The sequence below is a fragment of the Nestor notabilis genome, unplaced genomic scaffold, assembly GCF_000696875.1.
Source record: "Nestor notabilis isolate BGI_N333 unplaced genomic scaffold, ASM69687v1 scaffold420, whole genome shotgun sequence".
Classification (NCBI taxonomy): Eukaryota; Metazoa; Chordata; class Aves; order Psittaciformes; family Psittacidae; genus Nestor; species Nestor notabilis.
Window position 1 is genome coordinate 110,838 of NW_009909490.1, and position 11,767 is coordinate 122,604.

An 11,767-nucleotide genomic window follows, 5' to 3' on the forward strand; every position below is an offset into this window, starting at 1 on the left:
CAAATTCATCAAAGTGAAAAATAATACAGTGTATAAAAATTTAACCACATTTTTTACAATATTAGGCAAAAGATTTGACTTTATAAAATATTGGGAGAGCTGGTCCAGAGATCCTTGCAGGCATGCAGCAGGTCTCAGCTTTACAAGAAGTGAACAAATGAGTTAAATGCCTCTTCCTTGGATTCCAGATGATTAGGGAGCAAATGTAATTGTGAAAGCTCTGAAACAATACAGGTGAGCGGAAACTGTTCTGATGGGTGGGGGAAAAAATCCAAACAAAAGCACACACATTTAATGTGATACAGATAAAGATGAGGGTCAATCTAGTTGTTTCCTTAAAGCTCTCACTCAGGTCAGACTGTGATGCTGTGGTGTTAGTGACTGCCAGTTATTCAGTTCTCAGAAGCTTAAGTTATATATGGGTAGAAACTGAGGAATTACAACACCCTAAAATGTTGACTGATGGTTCGAATCTCTTCCTGGCTTTTTGAGACCACTTGCAAGATTCATATTCATTCTGAACATTAAGATTCTGAAGTACTGGTTCTAGCTATGTTTTTACCAAGTCTGAGTTTGCTGCAAGTAAGAAACTTACTTCTTGGTGCATATCACTGATATACTGAAAATACAAGCGAAAGGTTGTATTTGAACATGTTTCTAAATGTTGTCTTTTGAAAGGAATACAGTGGGCCCTGACTGAAATTTAGTGTTGTGGTTCAAGAGACAAAGGCTCTTTATGAGATGCTAACTGGAACTTAAGTGCTGGGTTTGTTTTGCTTTTTATTTTCCATTTTAGAGACCTCTAAGCTACAGAATGCTGGTCGCAAGCAATCAGTTTCCAGAAGCCTGAAGCACCTTTTCCATTCATCAAACAAGTTTGTGAAGACTCTGAAACGGTTTGTCATTTGATTTATCTCCCAAACATTCCAAGTTTTAGCTAGCAGTTATTGCTCTTACAGTGAAAAGCACCTTAGAAATCTATGTGAATATTCCACTGCCAATGAAACAGCAATTGATCAGAATGAACCTGATAAGAACATCTAAGACTGGTGCAGCTCATAGAAAATAATGCTCTGGTTCCTACTGAAACAAATAGAATCTTTTCATTGTTACTGTTGAAAATGGATTTGAATTGTAACAGAGTAAAATATTCTGCTCAAACACAAAGTGCAGTTCCTGAGGTAATTTGAAAGTACTGTCTCTGCTGCTGCTGCTCAGTAATGAACTATGGGATTTAGTTCATTCATAGTATAAAATGCAGAGCTCAGTTAACATGTTTTAATAGTCCACTGGCAACAAGCAACACATCTAGAATCCTCCAACATCTTTAGCTAGATTTGCAACCCAGTGTGACCCAAACAATCCTCAGCCGTGATGACTTGTTTTAGCACATGGAAGTTGCTTATGCTGGATTATTTCTTTTTTCATTGCCAGGAGTGTTCAGTTGCTTTTTCTTCTTTGTATTTTGATAAGAGTTTGATTATTTCAGAAGAGCTCTCAGAGCCTTTAAATTCCCTAAGGCAGCTACTTAACGTATGTAACTAATTGCAAGGGTAAATATTGAAAGGAATGATCTCTATAAACAGTTTTGAGATACGCTGGCCAAATTACGCTCAATTACACTAATGTAAATCCATAATAACCCACCTGATTTCAACTGAGTTACTTTAGATTTACTCTGAAGTAAAAGAGGGCAGAACTAAGCCCATTAATGACAAAAGTTTTAGTAAAATTTCTGGTTTCTAAAGGGCATAAAGCCTCCATTGTTTACTGTTTACTCTGGCAAAATCCTTACTAAAACTGATGTCAGTGGCTTGCACAGATTCATAACTTCTTAGATTCCTGTAGTCTCACATCATTTAACGTGATAAGCTTCCCAAATGGTTTTCAGAACTCACTGGCTGAAGTTGCATGATCTACACAGCACAGAAGTTAAGACCAGATGATTCCACTCGTCTCCTCAGAATTAACATCTATGACTAAAATTTGGCATGGACGTAAATACACATGAAAGGTGCTTGATAATAATGTTTTCTTCTTTCTTCAGGGGACTCTACTTATCCGTTATATTTTTTTACAAAGACAATTTATTAGTAACCAATGAAGATCAAATCCCAATTGTGGAAATTGATGACTCCCACAGCAGCTCAGTAATGCAGGATTTCCTGTGGTTCACAAAGGTAACGGGAGCCTAATTTCATATATTGCGTCTACAAATCTGTTGCTAGTAATGCATAGGCCTTAACCCATCATTCTGAATATATGAAATGTTGTTATTAAATGTTGTTATATATGAATGATGTTATCAAAAAGCTAATAAACAGTTTATATAGGTTAAATTCTGACTGGGTCACTAGCAGTGGTACAATTAACCCTTAAATGTATGAGCCTACATAAGTGATAACTACTTGTGTACATAAAAGTTTTATGAACATTTAGAGGAAAAGCCTAAAGAAATAACTAGAAAATTTAAAGTTGGTATTATGGTTATGCCATCATTGAAAATAGCTTCACACTATTTTTTATAGCCCAAAGAACAGTAAATCAGTTTTACACAATAGTCCAAAAAGCAATTGAAATAGGTGCTTGATGGTCACAGAACAACTTCTTTGTCTGATTCAGTCTGTTTCATGTTTACCTAGGCAAGTCACTGCCACCCTCAGACACTCAAAATGAGCAATAGCTACTGTTTTTTCCAAGTCCAAAATGCTTTTAGTTTCATTTCTGCTTTTGTAAATGCTGAGAACAAAACCTGATTGAACTGGATATATTTTTGCAGTTGTCTTGCATGTGGGATGATATCAGATGGCTAAGGCAGAATATGTCTATATCCGTGTCCTCATCAACAGCACTTCAAGCCAGGCAAAAGATGCTTTCAGCAACAGCACAGCTACAGGTTGGTTGCTTTGCATATATCTTGATTCACCCATGCCTTACAAACTGCTCAAGTACAGCTTCTGGGGCAGAACTACACTGTTAGACTAATGGGATGGCTGTGTTCTTGTGGATTGTCAGCAGGGAAGTAAAATTGAATCTTTCATCAAGTTCTTAACTGAGCTGCCAAAATTTTCAAGGTGAAATGTACCTTTGTGCAGACAACCAGCAGAGACCTGTTTAACCCTTAAAAACAGAGAGCAGAGAGATTCGGTGGTGCTCAGGTCTTGTGCTGACCCCTCAGCACCATGGTAAGGACAGCTGTACTGTGTGCATGTTTCATATCATGTTGTTAAGGCACAGCACTGACCCTCAGGATGGTTCTGTTCCAACCTGTGCTACAGATACAAACTGAGTGGCACTAAACAGGTCACTTAACCCTTCTGTGTCTCAGTCCACTATTTGATATGCAAATAATAATGACACTGTCTCCATCAGAACATTTCAACACGTATTATAAAGCTTTTGAAGAATGGGTTTCTTGATAAGATGAAATCTCATGAGATTTTTACTTTTGTGGGAAGATCCATCTTCAGAAAGATGTGTGCATGAATCTTATAGGAAAAGTATATCCAGGCCCCACTTTCTCTTACCTTTTGTTTGAATGAAGTCACCAAAGCTTCCCAGAAAAATCTATGGTACAGTCATGGAACTCATGAAGACCTTCATATTGCTTGGCTCATGTATTAGCCACACAACCATCCCTCTTGTTATTGCCAGCCGATGCAATAAGCTGGTTTTACAGCACTATGAAACCCAGATACGTTGTGGCCATTATTAAGAATATCCATGTGGGGTTTGTTTTACATCTTTTGGCAAAGCCTGCTGTACAGGAGAGTAGCCTTAGTGGGCAACCACCTGTCTGGACTGATTTCCCCAAAGTATCCCGAAATATCTGGAATGCCAGTCTGCTGTACCTTTATTGGAGGACCACCTGTGTTAAGCAGCAGCTGCTTGTCAGTCCTTTGAGCTGCCACTGGAGAAAGTTTTAACTATATCTGTTGAATGTTCCCTCTGGTGTGGTTAGCTCAGCTTAGGTAGCATAAGCTCCTTTGGTTAGCTCAGTTTCATTCCCCCTGTGCTGATTGCCTTTAACTGAGCATTGCTAATATGCACAGACTGCACTTGGAGATAACCAAGGTTCCTAGTATATGGTGTTATTATTTGCTACCAGAGATGTTAAGAGCAGAACTCAAAGCACAGTGATACAGCAAATGTGTCCATGTGGTATCTTGCTCTGGTGAATCTCTGGCAAGTTTATCGTCCTTAACGTTTGTTCTGCTAGCTTTGTCCCCTGGTGAGCACAGGGATTGTCACCGGCCTGCCAGCCCCTAACGGTGTGTGGCCTAATGGGATCCACCAATGGAAAGATCTCAGTAAAGTTTATATGGTTGAATACATTTTATTGAGGCAGTTAATAGACTGGCTCTGCAGGAATTCAGGACAGAATGGAAAAGATCAGTGACAACACAGCTGCTAAGGGACTAGATCAGCAGACTCAGAGACAACAGGGACAGTAATTTTGCCTGTTGTTACTACTAGACAACTAAAGCAAACAAAACACAAGTGGTGGGGTGCCAAGCTGAGCAGCGTATATGCATTTTCAGTATATGAATTAGTCACATATTCTTATTAGTAAGTACTCCCATTCTCTATGCTGCAATGCCATTCAGAATATACAGTCAGTGACAGTAAAGAACTGTTTGTTTTATCTAGGCACATTCATATGTTGCAGTGATTCATATGACAACTAGATGGCTAATATCTGCCTGCAGTGATGTGTCCCACCTGTGGGCACGTGGATTAATACAAAATGTATATTCAAGACACCCACTGGTAATCAGTTACGGGGGCTAACCTCAAAAGGCAGAACAGCTAAAAAGAAGAGGGGAGGTGCTGTAGAGACATCAACAGTATGCCCTGGAGAGGGATGCATAAAGCTAAAGTAGCTAAGTTATGTATGCCACATAAAGGGCAGCCACTGTGCTGACTACCTAGGGTTTATAAACAATTTAATAATACAGTTTATAAGTAAATATTGCCTGCTAAGTACAGATAAATAATTTTAGGGTAGTCTATCAGTTTACAATATCATTAATTTAATGTGCAGCACTTCCCTAAACATACAATGTGCTACATTGTGAATTCAAGTTCTCATTTTAAACTACCCCCACACCTATCCAGCTTACTGTAGATCTCTTGAGAAGGCACAAAGTAACGAGCATATTTTAAATGTCAGGCATTTTTCTTTAAGACATCTGGGAATCTCTTCAGTGGCTGGTCACTGGATTGAGTGTGTTTGCACCTATAAGCAGATGCCTTACTGTGTGAGGAAAGGGATTTTGACCAAAATATGTATTTTATGTGGAGCCTTTTAAAATTACTTTTCTTTAATCCTCACATATTTTCCTGGAGAGCTTTGCCCTGGTAGTTTGTTAGTTTCTGCTGGTTTTGTCTAGCACATTCTTCGTATCTGAAGTAAAAGGAAAAGGGTCCACGTCTCTTCAAATTCTTCTGTGTTCCTTCAGAAACACACTCCACAGTTTAGCTCCAAATTATTTACATTCAACACAGATATGAGGGCCTCTTGCTTTTGTTGCTGAAAATAATCTGAACGATTTTAAAACAGAGAACAGAAAATGGACATTATAGTTAGAAAACATTTGAAGTGTCCATTATGAATGATTTGGGAATAGATGAAGAATTTTGTATCATCTCTGACATTTGGTTATGGGGAGGTTAAGATAAGCACCTTCAGTAAGTTCAAATGAGAAGGGCCTCATTGGTACGAAAGGAGTCTCCACTAGACCACCACTGAGTGCTTTGGAAAATTGCATCCTTGATCTCTAGAAGACTGAGTAAAACTATGAAGTTCTCTCTCAATAAGTGAATTACTTTGCAGCGCTTCCTTTTACAAAGGCATTGGGTCACAATGGTCTTCTGCTGTTCCCCATTAAATATTGGACTAAACACTGCTGGATCAAATACATCAGAGGATCCACATTTAATCCACAAACACAGCCTAGGAAAAACTGCTCCTTTTGCAGCTAAATGATAAAACAGTAGGGCAAGGGTTTGAGAAAGATTTTGTGTCTAGTTGTTACTGAAGTCAACAGGGCTGATGTCAGTGAGCACAAAGTTAAGTTTCAAAATACACCACTCTCCTGATATGTGACAAATAACTTTCGTTTTATAATGTGCTTGTTTTCTAGAATTTGCTGGGAACTCACAACCTAGGCAGAGTTTTTTATGAGCCCATCAAGGATCGACATGGCAATATGCTGATAGTGACTATAAGAGAAGTGGAGAGTCTTTATTCATTTTTCAATGGCAAATGGATGCAGGTATCCAAACTACAAAGCCAGAGGAAATCCCTTTCAACTCCAGAGGAGCCAACAGCATTAGACATCTTGCTTATAACAATCCAGGTAGTGCTTTGCTTCTCTTACTGTATGTTATTTGCTTTTGTAAAGCCTGTGCCAGAGCCCTGATTTTTGGAAGAGTCTTGTAGAATTTTAGGCCTTAATCCAGTGCCCAATAAAATTAATGGCAAGGCTCCCATTGAAAGCAAAGACTTATATTACTTCCAGTGGGTCTGGGATCAGATCCTTAATATGTAAAATATCCATGAGATTCTAAAGAAATTACTTCAAAGTCCTAGCAGAGAATAGTAGTTTCTATCAGTTTCGGGAAACCACGCTATAGAATTCATAGCAAGGGATATAAAACCCTTTAAAATTCTCTGGGATGGTTTTAAGCACCTATACAGACACTTACAATTTCTACACTCCGTAAGATTTTTCCATCCAACCTTGAACACTAAATCTGGGTTTAAAACCTTACTGTTCTACTTCATAAACTTGTTCTGTGGGGTTCAGAGTTCCTTGGAGCCTGGTATAGTTGCTAAAGAATTCTTTACTGACCATAACCCTCCTTTAATTTCTGTGTAACATGCCCCTACACTTCACAATTAGGAAAATAAAAGGTAAGGATTGATGTTAGAAGCTGCTTTGCATAGTCATTTCACTTAACATCATCGAGAGCCATGAGCTTTCAGTCCTTCAAGAATCAGGGTTATCTGCAAAGTCATGTTAAACGTAGAGAGTTCACTTCAAGATTAATACATGTTTTCTGTGGGTAACAGCAACCTATTTCTCCCAGTAGCCAATCTCTAAAACTCAGTTGCATGGTTACCCAAAATACTACAAAACAAATCATTGCTTTAGTCCCTTCTTTAGCACCCTCGACTAGACGATGACTGCTGTGGTTACATTTGAATTAGAGGCACCTTCTTGGGCAGAGACTGTGCTTTCTGCACCGGAAGCTGAGAGGCAATCAAAATACACATTACCAGCTTTCAGGAACATTAAAACATTTCCAAAAGACAATAAAACTTACCTGATCTATGTTAGATTTAATGTATTAAAATGTGTTAAAGGTGTAGAAAAATGTCAATCTGGGCAGAAGTTTTATATTAGGAAACCCAAAATACAGGCCTGATCAGATTTCCACAGAGATCCTAGTGGAAAAAATGTTCCCCTGGTGATTTACACATTCCTATCTAATGCCCACCCTTTCTTCTATTACTTGTTTAATCATCGAATGGGTATTTTGTTCATGAAGTGCTTGTGAAAATGAGGGTCTAATTGCATTGGTCAGAGCCAAGTATAGCACTGGCAGATAATTTGATGGTTCCAAGAGTAAAGGCATAGGGCCAGGTGTCTTAATCCTCACCCACTGCAGAAGCACACATTTCTCAGGATGGCAGCAGACATCAGTTTTAGGGTAGTTCTGGGAGACTGCAATACATAGCTTTAAAGACGTCTCCTGGCTTCAGCAAATCCTCCATCATTAATTCTTTCTATTTGTTGGTAAAGATATTGGTGCAGAAAACACAGCCATTAATTAAAACTAGCAAACCACCAATGCCCATGCTCAGGGAGACCTTCCTGTTGACAGCAGGTGACACAGAACAGATAGGCTGGGACTCTGCAGGGACTTCTTTGGTGCCAGTACTGGGCTTCTGCAGCCCCTCTGTCCCACCTTTCCCAGTGTCCCAGTGCTGTTCTACTCCATCGGTGCAGCTACACGTCAAATGTGAACCAGGGAACTGCCCTGGCTGAAAAATGACTGCTCCTTTTCCGAGTTGTTTTTCAGCTGAATCAATTCCCTGACCCAGCTCACTGCTGAAATGACCAGGCAGGAGTGCAGAGGTGGGTCTTATTTAAGCTAGTCTAAATACTACACTTGTAGAACATTGAAACCTCAGGTTTTTTTAGAACCAATTCCTACATGACATGGAGAGAGCAGAGAACCTGTGCATGATTTTAAGTTGTCCAAGTGCATCCAGGCTACCAGAGATTATTTATCTGCTTAAGCATGTGCTTAAATGCTTTGTGAATTGGGAACTCTTGAAACAAAAAGATGGCTGTAAAAACATTTGTTGCTTTTTTATCCCAAGGTCTTCCACTTATGTGGAAGAAAAAAAGAGATTTTTATGTAGGACTGTTTCTCTTCAAACAGGACATCCTCACCTACCACAAACGAAGTCAGCAGCGCCTCCCTCCTGGCTTGTATCTGGGTTACCTTAAACTCTGCAGTTCTGTGGATCAAATCAAAGTGCTCGTGTTGCAGAAGTTGCCTAATGTCCTGTGTCATGTTAAAATCCGAGACAACAGCAATGTCTCCAGGTAAGTGAATATATACCTTATATGTCATATTTACACAGACATGTGTAGCGACAGAGGCAATTTTACCACTGAAAAACTGTAGATGCCAGCAAAGTCTGGCTCAGGTGTGTACCAGCACAGAGGTCAGCACTGAACTAAGGGGGACCTGTGTGTTTCCAGCAGTCTGAAGGCCTATCCAGACCACATTCAGATGAGCCCATTGGTTTCTAAGAATACCATTACGTTGGTTGCTCAAATTCTGCACAGTGGTAATGATCCTCATGTATCTATAAGGAAGACCATAGCCTGCAGCCCAGATTCAGCCTCCAGTGAATTCAATGTCACCCTTTTTCCTGATTTCTCCTGACCATGGGCTGTTGGTGGTGGTGATTTTTCTGTGTATTTCCTTGTGTAACATCTGGTTTCTCTAATCCACAGCAAACATCAATTCAAAACACGTATTCAGACAAGCACTATCAGCCACTGAACTGCTGTGCTCTGGGAAAGCCACTTTCCCCTTTGTACATCGCTTCCCTTATCTATTGGAAAAATTTGTCCTGCCTGGTCCTTGCCTAGTGGGCAGCATATTTTATTGGCTTTCTTCTAAAGCTTTGTAATGCCTTATCATTTCAGCAACCAGCTGATAATTTTGCATGAGGAAAAAGGAACTGGCTTTCTGCATGGAAAACAAGGATATCCAGAATGTAGTAGTTAATACTAACAAACATTTTGGAAGGAATATAAAGCCTAGTGCTTCAGAGTTTATACTAATCTTGAAGTTTAAGATCAGATCTTTATTTAGGAGCAAATTGTACCACATCTATTACTCATCTAGTAGTGGAGTTTCCTGTACTTTTTTTTCTCGAATGTTTGGTGCTGGCTGCTTTTCAAGACTGAAAACTGGGCAGGGTGCATTAAGGATTTGATCCAGAAAGATGATTCCCATGTTTATCAGGTCTAAAATGGATATATGTCAAGCAAACCAGGAAGTTCTTCGGCTCCAGTGAGTAGAAAAGAGTCTGTCACAGAAATGAAACTTCCTGCTAATTGTCACTGTTGTCATTTCCAATGCATGCTTTTGAAAATGTTGTGGTAGATAGGGAATGAAGTGTGTGAAAGAGAAAACCTGGAGTGAGAAGCCTTAGTGAAATCTTCTGAAGGCAGTTGGATTTTCAGAGGGTTGCAAGGAATGTTCAGCCTGACGTACATGTGCTAGAAAAATTACACTTTTCAGAGTTAGATGTTAACCACAAACAACCAAGGCTACACAAGTTTAGAATGTTTTGCTATATGAGGATTAAACTATCAACAGATCCCAAATGCACATACACTGAATTCCTGCTTGTGCACTGAACTTTTGTTGTATTTCTAATTTTAACTTGACTCAACATACAGAGATGAGTGGGAATGGATCCAAACACTTTCTGGCTCAGAATCTGTGGAAAGTATGGATCATACTTCAGACTGCCCTACTCAATTGTTCTTGTATGAGCTCCAGATGGCAGTGAAAGCTCTCCTTAAACAGATCAATCTACCTCTGCATCAGGTATTTTCCTCTGTGGTATTTATCACCTTCTTAAAAACTGATTCTTAAGAACACAACTAAAAGCTACAAACTGTGGAACTTGCAAGCAGGGATTAAATGATACTGTTGCAAGAAAAGAAAAGCAGAGAAGTTTTGTATTCCATTATTCTAAGGGGTGGGGGGAACATCTTCAATAAACCACTTGTTTCCCTGGATATCTGCACATACAAGGATTAAGAGACAATCTTCAATTAGCTCCTATTTTTTTGCATCTGTTAGCATATTTGTGCAACTTCAGGCAGGTGCAAATAGGTACTTTTGCATGAAAATAGTAGTTGTGAGCACCTTTACCCAGCTGGCAAAGAAAAACAGGTATTTTTCCAGGCAATCAGGGCAACAGAGTGCTCTTCTGGAGACAGGAGTGAGGGTGCATGAAAGGCCTGCTGAAGACACAGCATTTTGCTATTCTTTTACACACAGATAAACGTAGCACTTCTAAACCACATAGCTCTAGACCTCCAGATTGCTGTGGGTGAGGAGAGGTATCTGGCTTCTGGCTTTACATTTATGTACAAAAAAATGCATATGTGAATAAATAAAGTCAGGGGGGATAATCTATGATGTGAAAGATTCATGAAAAAATAAGCTCAGGAGTTTGTTTCTTGTTTACATGAATTCCATTTTATTTTGGTCTACATGGGTAAGGAGGGCTTAAAGAAGAAGTAAATCATCTTTATATTTGCTTCAAGGTCTGTTTGTGCAGCTAGAAAGATGTGGCCTTAAAATAAATTAATCTGCTTCTACATTTCTTGATTTTGAAAGGTTTAGGCTTTGCTTTTAAAAAGGAATCCATCAGTGCTGCACCTTCTAGCCTGGGAAGAGCCAAGTAAGACTCAAGTAAATCCAAAATTAAGACAGATGGTGTGCTGCCTTGTGGTCAGTCACTCTAATTCAATAGGGCTCTGTACAGGTCTCTATGCTAGTGTATTTTCTCGGAGGTTATAGCTTTTGTGTATCTTTTTTTTTGGACCTAGGAATGTGCAATATATTCCTTAGGCTGCAGTTTAGCCAAGCATTTAAGCTCATCTATTGTGCATGAGAGACGTAAACATGACCTTGCAGTTAAACGCAGTTGTAAATGTTCTGATGGCTCAGGACCAACCTCCTGTTTTAATTAATTCCATTTTTAATTTAACAGATGTATTTATGTATTTTTATGATTTCTGTGGCAAACAGAATGATGGGCAGTGATGCTGGTGCATGCCCAGGGTAAAATGCAGTGCTGCACACAGCAGCTCTACAGCAGCCTCCGGCCAACTCCTGTGTGTGCCATTTTCTCTTGCTGCAGCACTTGTTAAACCTTTCCAGTGCTGTGTTGAGGGAGAGCTGCATATTTCTCTTAACCAACCCTAAATTGAATCTTAAAGGTTTTTAATTGAATCCATTTTCATGTTTTCACATAATTATGCAATCATAATCTTGAAAAGCACATGGCATGTGATCATTTTCTGCCTAATAAGAAACATAAATGTTGTTTTCAGGGGGGTTGTGCCTGTGTGTGTTGTTTTAATGTGGAACATTGCAGCTTTAAATCTTTATTTTATGTAGTGACATGAACCCACATTTAGGGCTCTCCCCC

The 11,767-nt window shown here is 39.3% G+C and overlaps 1 protein-coding gene across 1 annotated transcript in view; it reads left to right on the top strand.

The window, feature by feature from the left end:
* LOC104402384 (ankyrin repeat and fibronectin type-III domain-containing protein 1-like) overlaps positions 1 to 11,767 on the top strand; it is a gene marked incomplete at its 5' end in the record, with an annotated part of 51,608 nt that overhangs the window by 39,464 nt on the left and 377 nt on the right. Inside the window, 6 exon segments of the mRNA XM_010010621.1 lie at positions 797 to 896; positions 2,048 to 2,180; positions 2,780 to 2,896; positions 6,147 to 6,362; positions 8,458 to 8,624; positions 9,999 to 10,149. Coding sequence (XP_010008923.1) covers positions 797 to 896; positions 2,048 to 2,180; positions 2,780 to 2,896; positions 6,147 to 6,362; positions 8,458 to 8,624; positions 9,999 to 10,149 — 884 coding nt within the window.